Source organism: Mus caroli, unplaced genomic scaffold (genome assembly GCF_978045245.1).
Source record: "Mus caroli unplaced genomic scaffold, Mus_caroli_1 scaffold_7, whole genome shotgun sequence".
Taxonomy (NCBI): domain Eukaryota; kingdom Metazoa; phylum Chordata; class Mammalia; order Rodentia; family Muridae; genus Mus; species Mus caroli.
This window is the reverse complement of record NW_028227262.1, coordinates 71,461,742-71,478,196: the sequence shown is the minus strand read 5'-3', so window position 1 is coordinate 71,478,196 and position 16,455 is coordinate 71,461,742. Positions and strand designations below refer to the sequence as shown.

Genomic DNA, 16,455 nt, shown 5'->3' with positions numbered 1-16,455 from the left:
ATGTTCATAAAGACAAACTTCTACTATGGAAGGGATGGTACTGTATGTTACATGTAGCCCTCCCCTTCCCTATATTGCCTCCTCATGGGCTCCTTTCTTCTGATCACTCTGAAAATCAGCTCAGGCACCAACTTGTATATAAAAGCCCCCCCCCCCACCACCGCAAAAAAAAAAAAACAGTATGAAAACTGCCTGAAGCTAGATGGACCACAGAGATGATAAAGAAGAAAGAAAGAATTAGTTGTCATTGGGAAAGGGGAGACTGCAGTCCCAGCAGTGGAAACTGAGTTTGAGGTCTTCCTGGCCTGGGAAGAGTCACAGCTGATAAGCATCTGAAATGTAAGGAGATAACCGAAAGCAAGGACACTAAGAGGAGAGATTCACATGAGTTCTTCAGTAATTTGATTATTACCTTGCAAGTAACATGCATGCATTTGAATATGACACTGTCCAGCGAAAAGAGTTCATGGCCACAGAGCTTCATACAAGTTACACATAAGCATCAATTACGTAGCAGGAAATTTATAACACAGAGTCATCGTCAAATATTCTCAGAAGAGCAGCCACTGAAAGCTATCCTAAATTAGAAACTTTTACTCTCATACCACCAAAGAAATATAATCAATTGATTATTTTATTGGAGATATGATAGACCATAATTATAAGCCTCATCACAACTAAAAATCAAGTTCAAAAGACTGCAACTAACTTAGACGGATACAAAAATGAAGGAAAGTGCTCATCTGGCCGGATCAGCGCCAGGGTAGCGGGAGCGCAGGGTTGCCTGACACCCACCAGCTACCCACAACCCCCACCACAGGATTTTGGGACTGCTGGTGAGTGGAACACAGCTTCTGCTCCAGTCCAATCACGCTGGACCTGAGACTGCTCTGGTTGGGGAGAGAGAAATCCGGCCTACATAGGGCCACAACCCTCTTCCGGTCAGAAAAGCACCGGGGCAGCTGGGGCGCAGGGTCGACTGACACTCGCCAGCTACCCACAACACCCGACACAGGATCTTAAGACTTCTGGTGAGTGGAGCACAGCTTCTGCTCCAATCCAATTGCACGGGACCTGAGACTGCATTAGTTAGGGAAGCAGAAACCGGCCTGAGTAGGGCCACAGGCCTCATCCGGCCGGATCAGCGCTGGGGTAGCAGGAGAGCAGGGTTGCCTGACACCCGCCAGCTACCCACGACCCCCGCCGCAGGATTTTGGGACTGCTGGTGAGTGGAACACAGCTTCTGCTCCAATCTTTAAACAGTGACAACGATAACAACTAACCCCAGAGATTACCAGATGGCGAAAGGTAAACGTAATAATCTTACTAACAGAAACCAAGACCACCCACCATCATCAGAACCCAGCACCCCCACTTCGCCCAGTCCAGGGCACCCCAACACACCGGAAAAGCTAGACACGGATTTAAAAGCATATCTCCTGATGATGATAGAGGACTTCAAGAAGGACTTTAATAACACACTTAAAGAAATGCAGGAGAACACTGCTAAACAGGCAGAAGACAATAAAGAGGAAGCACAAAAATCCCTTAAAGAATTGCAGGAGAACACTGCTAAAGAGTTACAAATCCTTAAAGAAAAACAGGATAACATAATCAAACAGGTAGAAGTCCTTACAGAAAAACAGGAAAACACATCCAAACAGATGATGGAAATGAACAAAACCATACTAGACCTAAAAAGGGAAGTAGACACAATAAAGAAAACCCAAAATGAGGCAACACTGGAGATAGAAACCCTAGGAAAGAAATCTGGAACCATAGATACGAGCATCAGCAACAGAATACAAGAGATGGAATAGAGAATCTCAGGTGCAGAAGATTCCATAGAGAACATCGGCACAACAATCAAGGAAAATGTAAAATGCAAAAAGATCCTAACTCAAAACATCCAAGAAATACAGGACGCAATGAGAAGACCAAACCTACGGATAATAGGAGTGTATGAGAATGAAGATTTTCAACTCAAAGGACCAGCAAACATCTTCAACAAAATTATAGAAGAAAACTTCCCAAATCTAAAGAAAGAGATGCACATGAACATACAAAAAGCCTACAGAACTCCAAATAGACTGGACCAGAAAAGAAATACCTCCCGACACATTATAATCAGAACAACAAATGCTCTAAATAAAGATAGAATACTAAAAGCAATAAGAGAAAAAGGCCAAGTAACATATAAAGGCAAGCCTATCAGAATTACACCAGATTTTTCACCAGAGACTATGAAAGCCAGAAGATCCTGGACGGATGTTATACAGACACTAAAAGAACACAAATTCCAGCCCAGGCTACTATACCCAGCCAAACTCTCAATTAACATAGATGGAGAAACCAAAGTATTCCACGACAAAACCAAATTCACACATTATCTCTCCACGAATCCAGCCCTTCAAAGGATAATAACAGAAAAAAACCAATACAAGGACAGGAACCATGCCCTAGAAACAACAAGAAGGTAATCCCTCAACAAACCTAAAAGAAGACAGCCACAAGAACAAAATGCCAACTTTAACAGCAATAATAACAGGAAACAACAATTACTTTTCCTTAATATCTCTTAATATCAATGGACTCAACTCCCCGATAAAAAGACATAGACTAACAAACTGGCTACACAAACAAGACCCAACATTTTGCTGCTTACAGGAAACTCATCTCAGAGAAAAGGATAGACACTACCTCAGAATGAAAGGCTGGAAAACAATTTTCCAAGCAAATGGCATGAAGAAACAAGCTGGAGTAGCCATTCTAATATCTGATAAGATTGACTTCCAACCCAAAGTCATTAAAAAAGACAGGGAGGGACACTTCATACTCATCAAAGGTAAAATCCTCCAAGAGGAACTATCAATCCTGAATATCTATGCTCCAAATACAAAGGCAGCCACATTCATTAAAGAAACTTTAGTAAATCTCAAAGCACACATTGCACCTCATACAATAATAGTGGGAGACTTCAACACACCACTTTCACCAATGGACAGATCATGGAAACAGAAACTAAACAGGGACACAGAGAAACTAAGAGAAATTATGAATCAAATGGATCTGGCAGATATCTACAGAACATTCTATCCTAAAACAAAAGGATATACCTTCTTCTCAGCACCTCATGGTACCTTCTCCAAAATTGACCACATAATTGGTCACAAAACAGGCCTCAACAGATACAAAAATATTGAAATTGTCCCATGCATCCTATCAGATCACCATGGACTAAGGCTGATCTTCAATAACAAAATAAATAATAGAAAGCCAACCTTCACGTGGAAACTGAACAACACTCTTCTCAATGATACCTTGGTCAAGGAAGGAATAAAGAAAGAAATTAAGGACTTTTTAGAGTTCAATGAAAATGAAGCCACAACATACCCAAACTTATGGGACGCAATGAAAGCATTTTTAAGAGGAAAACTCATAGCTCTGAGTGCCTCCAAAAGGAAACTAGAGAGAGCACACATTAGCAGCTTGACAACACACCTAAAAGCACTAGAACAAAAGGAAGCAAATTCACCCAAGAGGAGTAGACGGCAGGAAATAATCAAACTCAGGGGTGAAATCAACCAAGTGGAAACAAGAAAAACTATTCAAAGAATCAACCAATCAAGGAGCTGGTTCTTTGAGAAAATCAACAAGATAGATAAACCCTTAGCCAGACTCACTAGAGGGCACAGGGAAAGCATCCTAATTAACAAAATCAGAAATGAAAAAGGAGACATAACAACAGATCCTGAAGACATCCAAAACACCATCAGATCCTTCTACCAAAGGCTATACTCAACAAAACTGGAGAACCTGGATGAAATGGAGAAGTTCCTAGACAGATACCAGGTACCAAAGTTGAATCAAGATCAGGTTAATGATCTAAACAGCCCTATATCCCCCAAAGAAATAGAAGCAGTCATTAATAGTCTCCCAACTAAAAAAAGCCCAGGACCAGATGGGTTTAGTGCAGAGTTCTATCAGACCTTCAAAGAAGATCTAATCCCAGTTCTTCACAAACTATTCCACAAAATAGAAACAGAAGGTACTCTACCCAACTCATTCTATGAAGCCACAATTACTCTGATACCTAAACCACAAAAAGACCAAACAAAGATAGAAAACTTCAGACCAATATCCCTTATGAATATTGATGCAAAAATCCTCAATAAAGTTCTTGCTAACCGAATCCAAGAACACATCAAAACAATCATCCATCCTGACCAAGTAGGTTTCATCCCAGGGATGCAGGGATGGTTCAATATACGGAAATCCATCAACGTAATCCAGTATATAAACAAACTCAAAGACAAAAACCACATGGTCATCTCGTTAGATGCGGAAAAAGCATTTGACAAGATCCAACACCCATTCATGATAAAAGTCTTGGAAAGATCAGGAATTCAAGGCCCATACCTAAACATGATAAAAGCAATATACAGCAAACCAGTAGCCAACATCAAAGTAAATGGTCAGAAGCTTGAAGCAATCCCTCTAAAATCAGGGACTAGACAAGGCTGTCCACTTTCTCCATACCTATTCAACATTGTACTTGAAGTCCTAGCCAGAGCAATTCGACAACAAAAGGAGATCAAAGGGATACAAATTGGAAAAGATGAAGTCAAAATATCACTCTTTGCAGATGATATGATAGTATATATAAGTGACCCTAAAAATTCCACCAGAGAACTCCTAAGCCTGATAAACAGCTTCGGTGAAGTAGCTGGATATAAAATTAACTCAAACAAATCAATGGCCTTTCTCTACACAAAGAATAAACAGGCTGAGAAAGAAATTAGGGAAACAACACCCTTCTCAATAGTCACAAATAATATAAAATATCTTGGCGTGACTCTAACTAAGGAAGTGAAAGATCTGTATAATAAAAACTTCAAGTCTCTGAAGAAAGAAATTATAGAAGATCTCAGAAGATGGAAAGATCTCCCATGCTCATGGATTGGCAGGATCAACATTGTAAAAATGGCTATCTTGCCAAAAGCAATCTACAGATTCAATGCAATCCCCATCAAAATTCCAAATCAATTCTTCAACGAATTAGAAAGTGCAATCTGCAAATTCATCTGGAATAACAAAAAACCTAGGATAGCAAAAACTCTTCTCAAGGATAAAAGAACCTCTGGTGGAATCACCATGCCGGACCTAAAGCTTTACTACAGAGCAATTGTGATAAAAACTGCATGGTACTGGTATAGTGACAGACAAATAGACCAATGGAATAGAATTGAAGACCCAGAAATGAACCCACACACCTACGGTCACTTGATCTTCAACAAGGGAGCTAAAAACATCCAGTGGAAGAAAGACAGCATTTTCAACAAATGGTGCTGGCACAACTGGTTGTTAACATGTAGAAGAATGCGAATCGATCCATTCCTATCTCCTTGTACTAAGGTCAAGTCTAAGTGGATCAAGGAACTTAAACCAGAGACACTGAAACTTATAGAGGAGAAAGTGGGGAAAAGCCTTGAAGATATGGGCACAGGGGAAAAATTCCTGAATAGAACAGTAATGGCTTGTGCTGTAAGATCGAGAATTGACAAGTGGGACCTCATGAAACTACAAAGCTACTGCAAGGCTAAAGACACCATCAATAAGACAAAAAAACCACCAACAGATTGGGAAAGGATCTTCACCTATCCTAAATCAGATAAGGGACTAATATCCAATATATATAAAGAACTCAAGAAGGTGGACTCCAGAAAGTCAAATAACCCCATTAAAAATGGGGCTCAGAACTGAAGAAAGAATTCTCACCTGAGGAATACCGAATGGCAGAGAAACACCTGAAAAAATGTTCAACATCCTTAATCATCAGGGAAATGCAAATCAAAACAACCCTGAGATTCCACCTCACACCAGTCAGAATGGCTAAGATCAAAAATTCAGGTGAGAGCAGATGCTGGCGAGGATGTGGAGAAAGAGGAACACTCCTCCATTGTTGGTGGGATTGCAAGCTTGTACAACCACTCTGGAAATCAGTCTGGCGGTTCCTCAGAAAATTGGACATAGTACTACCGGAGGATCCAGCAATACCTCTCCTGGGCATATATCCAGAAGATGTCCCAACCGGTAAAAAGGACACATGCTCCACTATGTTCATAGCAGCCCTATTTATAATAGCCAGAAGCTGGAAAGAACCCAGATGTCCCTCAACAGAGGAATGGATACAGAAATTATGGTACATTTACACAATGGAGTACTACTCAGCTATTAAAAAGAATGAATTTATGAAATTCCTAGCCAAATGGATGGACCTGGAGGGCATCATCTTGAGTGAAGTAACACAATCACAAAAGAACTCACACAATATGTATTCACTGATAAGTGGATATTAGCCCAAAACTTAGGATACCCAAGATATAAGATACAATTTGATAAACGCATGAAACTCAAGAAGAATGAAGACCAAAGTGTGGACACTGTGCACCTTCTTAGAATTGGGAACAAAACACCCAGGGAAGGAGTTACAGAGACAAAGTTCGTAGCTGTGATGAAAGGATGGACCATTTAGAGACTGCAGTATCCAGGGATCCATCCCATAATCAGCTTCTAAAGCTGACACCATTGCATACACTAGGAAGATTTTGCTGAAAGGACCCAAATATAGCTGTCTCTTGTGAGACGATGCTGGGGCCTAGCAAACACAGGAGTGGATGTTCACAGTCAGCTATTGGATGTATCACAGGGCTCCCAATGTAGAAGCTAGAGAAAGTACCCAAGGAGCTAAAGGGATCTGCAACCCTATTGTTGGAACAACATGATGTACTAACCAGAACCCTGGAGCTCTTGTCTCTAGCTGCATATGTATTGAAAGATGGCCTAGTCGGCCATCAATGGAAAGAGAGGCCCATTGGACTTGCAAACTTTATATGCCCCAATATAGGGGAATGCCAGGGCCAAAAGAATGGGAATGGGTGGGTAGGGAAATGGGGGGCGCTATGGGGGACATTTGGGATAGCATTGGAAATGTAATTGAGGAAAATATGTAATAAAAATATTAAAATAAAAAAAAATGAAGGAAAGTCTAAGGGGTCACTGCAGAAACTTAACAAGGAAACGTATTACCAAAGAGGATGCACAGAGACATAGAGACTAACCAAAACTCTCTCCAGTGTAAATATGTTATGTATTTTGAGAACATTAATGGCTCCACAGGTGTAAACATTTGTCAACCTGAGCACGCCGCATCATTTTCACATGTGCACATTAGTATATATAAGAAAACAACAACAAGAAGTAATTATCTAGGGCGCAGATGCACACTGGCAGGCAGGTGTCTAACTTCAGAAAAAACACCAACTTTCAGGTGCATTTCAAACTTTAGAGGTCTCCATGCTCCAGAGACATGCACACACTCATGCTCCAAGCACACAAGGTAAAATGTGAAATATTAAACATGCTCAATTGAAGAAACAATTTGAGTGAATGCCTTATCAGTGAAGTTAACTTTTAGGAGAAAGGAATTGAATAATGGCATCAGTGTAGTGTAGAAAGTGTAGTCAGAGGCTGGGAACTTAGCTTAGTTGTTACAGCTTTTACTCCAGATTGTCAGGACTAGAATTCTGATCTCCAGAAACCCATGTAAATTTTGGATGAGTATGGTTCCTGCATGTAATTGAAGCCTTAGAAATTAGAGATGAGGGTTTCACAGAGTAAGCTGGTAAGCAAGAATAGCTATATTGGCATTCCCCAAGTTTGAGTGAGAGATAATGTCTCAATGAATAAAGTGGAAAATCAGTACAGAATGAGTCTCCACATTAATCTCATGTCCCACATACAAGAGAGCAAGTTATATGTGCTCACACACATGTAAAAGTAAATACATACATGTGCAGATCATACAAACAAGCAAGGAAGAAAACAAGTGTGTTTGCATGGAAGTAAGGGAGGCTTTTAATTTTAGATACTAAGCATTCAGCTAGGAACTGCAAAAGACAGTATAATTGAATAAACAGTATAAAAAATCATGAGTTCATTCAACAATTATTTAATGAAACATTCCTCTAGGCATTAAAAATCAATGTTCAAAAAATCATTTGGTCTACGCTTTCATTTCCATTTTGATGTGGTTCAGGACATTTTGCCTAAGGAATGGTGCTGCCTCCTGAAAGTTTAGTCTTTTCACATCCATTAACTTAGTTAAGACAATCCCTACAGATCACCAAATGAATGCAGTTTCTTACTGAGTCTCTTTTCCCTGGGGATTTTAAGTTGATAATTAAATTAAATTGTCAAATTGATAATTAAAGGCAACCATCATAAATAAGTATGTTTATTTAATTTTGTATACTATTATAGTAATTTTGTTCACAAAAATAGTGAATTCCACCCAAAATTTGTGATTTGTGGATCTGTATGTATGTATGTATGTATGTGGTGGATGTGTGGTGGATGTGTGTGTGTGTGTGTGTATGACTATTATTTAGTCATAAAACTAAAATACAATGTGTATGGTCATTGAAGACATTGTACTTAATGAAATATTCCAGAAATATGCAGTAAAATAATGCTGCAGAATCCTACTTTTGTGAAATATGAACAGTCATCAAGCAGATAAAAAGTGAGACAGAGACTTCTGGGAAGGGCATATATGAATAGTTGAATAAGTACATATTTACTTTTGTAGGAAGAAAAATGTCTAGTGATAAGTTTCTCAAAGATGTGTACAGACATACCAACACTAACTGTAAATGAACCTCAAAAACAGTTCAGATGTTATTTTTATGTTATTTTACTGGAAGTAAAAACATGTCCAAAATGTCAAATACACAGTATGCTAACTAGCTGTGAGAAAAGCTGTGGACAGAAAAGTTCATTCAAGAATCATGGGGACATTTGCTCTTCACAGTTTTATATCATTCTCCCCCATCCACTTTAAAATCCTGTGTTCAGCCATTTTATAAGGATTGAATCTTCCAAATCCATCCCCAGGTATGCGTTTGACAGGAGAATTTGTTTTCATCTTCTAAGAGCAAGCAACAGGAAGATTTCTAAGTAAAAGCAAAAGTGGGCTCTTTGAAGCCATGCTCACACTTCAACAGCAAAATACTTGTGCAAATAAGCCCAGTAAATACTGAACACAGTAAATGCAGAGAGCAGACAGTCAAAGTACTCCATTGATTCTAAAGATCAAAGTCCTGTTTACATAGCAACCTACGGGCCAGGACAGTGTTATTCCACCTACCTTGCTTCCGCACATCCTCTACAGCAGCCACCAACTCTTCTTTGAGGTCTTGGCTCTCCTTAGCGATCTGTTCACCCTTTTCCAGGAAGTTCTGAGTAGCTTGTTCTACAGATGCTGCCAGCACATGGGCTTTCTTTGACCTCCCTTTCTTTTTACCAGACGGACCTTTGTTGCTTGTGTTGACAAGCGTTGTTACCTGAAACGCAAAGGAAAAACTATAAAACCATTGTGTAAGACTTTCTAGAGATGTACCTGTTGCCTCATAATTTCAAACTATCCATTCAGGGCAGGAACAAGTGCCAGATACTCTAGAGCTATGGTTACAGGCATTTTTGAGCTGCCCAATCTGAGTGATGGAACGGAACACAGAACCTCTGCAAGAACAAGTGGCCTTAATTGCTAAGTCATAGATGTAGACCTAAATCCTTCCTAAATAATATAACCTGAGCATATATCTCAGTTACAAATTTCTTTTACCAGTGTATAGAAAACTACTTAATTTACTAATACAGCTTTTAATATCTTTCTAATAACTGGTCAACTGCTATAGACACCAGATCCTTTATTTCCCAGAGAGAAAATCTGGAGGGGAAGAGTGCTCTCAGATGTTCTATATCAATAACTGTCACTTTACAGTTTTGCTATTGAACAAGGTTATAACCACCAACACGAAAGGTAGAGTTTTATGGTCAGCCTAAATTTATATGTGTCATGGTAATACCATATAAATGCTTTAAGCTATTTATATGCCCCAATATAGGGGAATGCCAGGGCCAAAAGAATGGGAATGGGTGGGTAGGGAAGTGGGGGGCGAAAAAAAAAAAAAAAAAAAAAAAAAAAAAAAAAAAAAGAATGTCAATCCAAAGAAAAGTTTCATCAAATGGAATGGTACGGTTCTAAACTTTACTCCACATCGTAGAGCAAGCAGTACCAATAGTCAATGTCACGATTAGTGTTCAGGTCTTTTTTTTTTTTTTGGATAATAGTAGAATTTATTTTCTTAGAATCCATTTCTTAGAATTGATAGCGTGATGTCATAGAAATGTCGTATTTTATAAAGAAGACATGTTGAATGAAGTACTTAGGGGTGACATGTAGATGCCTTTTAGAAAATCTGATAAAAAGCACTGTTATGTGCATGCACATCTGATGTATGCACATACATAGATAGCAGGTGTTACAGATGTCAATTAAAGAGAAAATTTGTTTCTTTTTTTTCATTGTCTTTTTTTTATTACGTATTTTCCTCAATTACATTTCCAATGCTATCCCAAAAGTCCCCCATACCCTCCCCCCCACTCCCCTACCCACCCATTCCCACTTTTTGGCCCTGGCGGTCCCCTGTCCTGGGGCATATAAAGTTTGTGTGTCCAATGGGCCTCTCTTTCCAGACTAGGCCGGGGCCCAGCAAACACATAAGTGGATGTTCTCAGTCATCTATTGGATGGATCACAGGGCCCCCAATGGAGGAGCTAGAGAAAGTATCCAAGGAGCTCAAAAGATCTGCAACCCTGTAGGTGCAACAACATTATGAACTAACCAGTACCCCGGAGCTCTTGACTCTGGCTGCATATGTATCAAAAGATGGCCTAGTGTTCAGGTCTTTTTACAGACATAGGTAACACGAAAGGAAACAAAGCTTTAAATCAGCATGTACTTTAGTGGTCAGTATAGTTAGGTCAAGCACTTCAGAAGTGGTCAATAAAGTGTTGGACGCTATCTTTTTCAGGTCACTTTTGGTTAATTAGAGACATAGAGCAATCTTCAGAAGAAAAAAGTACTCATCACAGGGGCTGCTTTTCTGAGGTGAGGGAGTGTTTTCGGTAATAGGGACATAATCTACACAGCACATTGGCTCTAGAATAGTCTGAGAGTCTCAGTTCTCAACCCTGGAATAACCTACACACAACCCTAGTGAGGCACAACAACCATGGAAAAAGCCACATGGGCTGTGCACTCTTCACCAGAGTTAAAATCTTTTTTCTTTTCATTTAGTTGCAATGCATTCACATTATATTTGTAGTTCAATGAAGATTTGTGATCTATGTAATTATACTTTTCAAATTAGAAAAGAATAGAATGGGGAAGGAAATATTAATTTTAGGTAGTCTGACAGTTTTTGTTTCTTTATAAACTTGGAGCTGATGGTAAGGATACCCAAATGGCTGGATGTATATATCACAGTTTCATTTTCATCTTTTATAAAGGCAAACAAATGTCAACTCTTCTGCAATCTCACTGCATTACTATAGTAGGCATGATTTAGCTGATACTCATAATAGCAAGGCTGTCTTAGTTTTCTTTCAGAATGCTTTCATAAAATATCATAACAAAAATACCTTAATGAAGTAGTCCAGGTTACATTACATAGATTCAAGGAAGTCAAGACAGCTTGAAATTGAAGCAGCTAGTGTATACTGAGTCCATAATCCTGAGCAAAGCTCAGTGTAATAATGCTTGTGCGTTAGGGCTCAGCTCTCTTTCTCCACAACTCAGGATCACCTGGTAAGGTTTGGTGCCACCCACACTAAATAGGTCTTCCCTCAAATCCAGATACCCCCAATCCTGCACATATGCCCAGAAGACAACATAATTTAAATAATCCACAATTGAGACTACATTCCCTGGAGATTCTAGACTTTATGAGCCATCATAAAGGCAAAATAAATATTTGTTTGTATGGACAGAAGTACAGATGGAACATGATCTAGTAGCTGCTAAGAAAAATATGATTATTTCTAAGCAAAACAATTTAATTTCCTTTTCATAGAAGCTCATATTTACTCACTAGTTGATGGGAAGGAAATGACAAGAGCTAAGATAGAACGTGATATGTATGCATAAAAGCATATATGTCTTCATCAGTTAGTAACAAAAACACAGCTACCCACAATTTTTAGTTGTTATCAGTTGTTGTTTCTTTTTTCTTTTTTCCTTTTTGTTTGGAGGCAAAATTAATAAATTAGTTAAACCATGTAAAGAAGTGATAGTAGAAAAGTAGACATTAAATCATCTCATTAATTTGAAGATAAGTCCCTACTGCTGAAGGTACTTCACACACACACACACACACACACACACACACACACACACACACACACATCAGATATAGGAGTTGGAGAAATCAAGTTAGATCTGACTAGGAAGATTCCTCACTAACTACCAGTCAAAAGTAATCAAGAAAAGTAATCAAGAGACCTATATTACTGCAATGCCAATGAATCACAACAATGACCAGAATGGCAAGAGGTTCCTAAAAGTACAATAGTGGCACTTCTGTCTTCATGTTGGTATTATAGACTTAGCCACCTAGTGGGACTGGTGAGGCCATGGAACGTAGAGCAGAACCTCTACTTCTACCGTTCCAAACCAATATAATGTCTAACTGCATTTTAATATCCAGGAACAAGTATAACTCTCACTTTTCATAAAATAAGCTTTGTGCAGCAGCCACAAACCATAAAAGACAATAACTAGTTAAAATACAGAGTATTGTTGACTCTTTAGCACCAACTGATACCTCTGCAACACAATCCCTATTCCTTAGGGCTCAGGGAAAAAACACAGAATAACTACTGGAAAGATGGCAAAAGCCAGAAGACCAGAATATCAGTTTTGAGACTGTATCCTTTGTATATGGTAGTTATAATCAACAACAGAAAATGACAATAGCAAAGATGTATTCTGCTATGAAAGTGGTAACATCGAGTTATTGCAGTGTTTGTGCCCAGGGCTGGATATAGAGACTGGCATGGTCTTGCATAAATGATATATTCATACATTCAAATATCCAGTAACACCTTTTCACAGTGTACCCAGTGGAGATTCCATGGTAGGGCCTATGCATGTCATACTCTAAACAGTGATTCTCAAATCAACTCTCTAAATTCTCATCCTGGACACACTGCCCATTCCTCCTTACCACATTCCAAGTGTAGGTGCATGTTGTGAGACTAAAAGTAGAAAAACGCAGAGCAACAATAAGAGATAGAGGAGCCAAATCTGACTGCTGGTATACAAGAAATATTTTGGGATTTTACTTAGGCAGTGTAAGATGAGACTTAAGAGTACATTTAACCTACGAAAAACCATAAGACAAATCTGGCTTTTCTACATTCTCAAGTACTAACAATTACTTTATGGTATATGGAAAAATTCTATGTTTTATTAATATGTATTCATGGCAAACAAAAGTGGATTTATTGTGATGTATTTTTTTTTTTTTGTAAAAATGTGCTTCTTGACTTTGTGGTGCCTCTCTTATCAATGTAAGAATGCCACTACCAAGACCCTGAGCAGTTACTGTGGACACTGAGCAGTTATTGTTAAGATGATCTACTTCTCACCACACAAGGAAATTTCTATAATATTACTGTTAAAATATTGATACTTCCCTAAAACAGCTTCAAATCTATCTTGTAGCCATTAAATTTGTTATTTATTTTTGTACAGACTTGAAAAATATTAAAAATCTATGTACCATACATGTTAGTCTATTTCACCCATGCTCCAGACAATTGTAGAACACCAGACTAAATGTAAAATCTACACCATGGTGGTAACTGTGTTCATATCCAAACACATGGAAACAAGTTTTTTTTTTCCTCTTGTTTTCCTTTTTCTTTTTTGTGTGTGCAAAAAGCTCTAAAAACTCTAGTAACCACACTGAGCTGTAATGTCACCATACCATCACCTCTAGGGAGCCTGGTACTTTCAGATCAATTCTAATCTTAGGGATGGTGCCATACACAGTTAGTGTTGATCACAGTGTCCTTCTGTGCCCTCAGGCAGCAATGTCTTTTTTCAGCAAAGCAGCAAATGTTTTGAACAGGAATGTGAAGTGAGTAGGAAAGCATTTGTCTTTTTAAAACCCTTAAGTTGTTTAGTCATGAGCACCCATGACAGGAAACCCATGCTGTCTAGAAAGTCCCTAAAATAATTAGGGAAAGATTCCACTCGATTCATGATTCACTGTTTTGCATTTACTAACTTTAAAGCAAAACAAAACCAGACTGCTCAAAGGAAGACTAGAAAGAAATCTAAAACCAGGCTAAGTATAAAATATTTTCCAATCAGCTCTAATTAAAGGACTCAGCTAAGCCAAGCTTGCCTTCTCCCGAAATTCATCACAGGCCTGAGAAGATAGCTGTGTCTGTACAGTGCTTACAGAGCAAGTGGAAGAACCTGAGTTTCATCCCCGGATTCTACAGAAAAGCAAGCCCCAGAAGCAAGCACCAGTAGTAGAAACACCAGAAAGGAGATAGAGGAGTTACTGGGCCTTGAACCAGTCAGTCTAATGGAATATAGGAGCTTGCCAGTTTCCCTAAGATGCAATGTGGTTAATTAACAGATAATAGACAGTGGGATGCTTGGGTTCCTCTACTTGTATTATAGATGTATCTATTGCTATCATCTTCCTAACAATATTGAGCATCGGTTAGTAAAGATGAAAGTGTTAAGTTAAAAAGAGACTCAGGTCTTAAGTTTTTCTTGGAGGATTATAAACCATGGATGAGGAAAAAACATGTGGATATTTTCCAAAAAGAGGAAAAATTCCAATCTACTATGCATGTGAGATTTTAATGAACAACCAGGCACTGCAGCTAATATTTTTGTATTTTCTGTAGTCAGTAAATAACATCTTGAAATTTTTAAATCATTCTTTTTAAACATCTATGCATAGCATACAAAGTAAATAATAAATTTCTTTTCTTTATTAGTAAAGAAATGGATGGCTGGTAGATAATTAATATATCACATTCAATATATATATGCAAATAGATACAAAGAATCTGCTTATTTTATAACATGCACTTTATATATACACATGTATGCACATATCTAATATACAATGCTTTTTGTTTATTTTGAACTTTTAGGTTACTATTTCAATATTTATATTTTTAACATTGGGTAGACTAATGCTTTAGGTTTGCTGGTAGAATTTTCTTTATTCCACTTGGTCAAGACTGTTCACATACAGTAAGGCAAAATCATTTTTATTATATTTCAATGACCTAGGTATAAATTGATTGCTATCAAGCAGTGTTTCAAAGAGCAGAATGCATTTTCACATCTACAGCATAGAGACACTAGTCACAAAGCTGAAGGCATTCAAGACAGCTGCTTTTTCCAGGCAAAGGTCTCATTACTCAATGGAAGAAATATCAATTACAAAATTTCCAAAAATTAGGTTTGAATGACTGCTGGTCTCAATGAGGACTACAGTTCAGTTCTTAGACCCACGATGGCTCTTCATGACTGCCTGTAACTCCAGCTGCAAACACTCTACAGCCCTATATTGCCTTTTAAAATATCTTCATATGGAATTCATTAATACACATAAATAGAAATAATTGATTATTTTGTTTGTTTGTTTGTTTGTTTGGAGAGATGACTGAGCAGGTACAAGCTTACTCTCTTTGCTAGGACCAGCCATCTGTTCACAGCCCCTACACAATTCCAATTGTATGCAACTCCAGTTCTGGAGAACCCAATGCCCTTTTCTGTTCTCTACAATCACTGTACACAATGCAAGTTTATTATATTTTAGTGTTTTTATCATTATTATGTGTTTTTGAGGTATGATCTCCTGCAGCACAGACTAACACAGTGCCACTCATACAGAAAAAAATACACATATAAAACCAAAATTAAAAAGAAATGTTTAAAAAAATAAATCATTTAATCTGCCAGTTAATGTCTGTCATCATTTGTATCTTAAGTGTGCCTCAACCATTCATGATTTGCAGGCCTGGTCTCCAGAATGGATTTATAGGAAAATGTTACAATTACTAAGAGGTAGTACCTTGTGAGATATCGAGGGATGTGTCATCAGATAGGTCAGTACTATTCCTGCACCGTCATTTTCCTTACTGGTCATATTCTCTCCTGCACATGACTATGCTCAACCAGACATGACCTAATCCATGCAAGATAGCACTGGCATCAACCGGTCACAGACAGAAACTGCCAACCTGTGAGTCTTACTGAAGCCTCTTCCTTTAGAAGTTTTTTGGTTTGTATACTCACTATAACAGAAAATTCATATTTTGTAAATGGTGACATTTGCATCAGTATTGTTAAATGAATCTATAAAGTTAGCAAGCAAGGATCATTTAAAGTTATATGGTCTATGTTTATTATATTTCTGTGTTTTTTTGTTATTGTTGTTTGTTACTTTTGAGACAATGTCTACTATAGTGCAGGCTGGCCTCAAGCTCTCTGTGTATCTGAAAATGGGCTCA

General features: G+C 38.2%; 1 protein-coding gene across 4 annotated transcripts in view; it reads right to left on the bottom strand.

The window, feature by feature from the left end:
• The window catches only part of Ctnna2 (catenin alpha 2), a 1,115,747-nt gene that overhangs the window by 889,253 nt on the left and 210,039 nt on the right, over positions 1-16,455 (bottom strand). For all 4 annotated transcript variants that reach the window (XM_021164212.3, XM_021164215.2, XM_021164213.2 and 1 more), the window contains one exon: positions 9,209-9,404. In XM_021164212.3, coding sequence (XP_021019871.1) covers positions 9,209-9,404 — 196 coding nt within the window. The remainder of the gene's footprint in view (positions 1-9,208; positions 9,405-16,455) is intronic.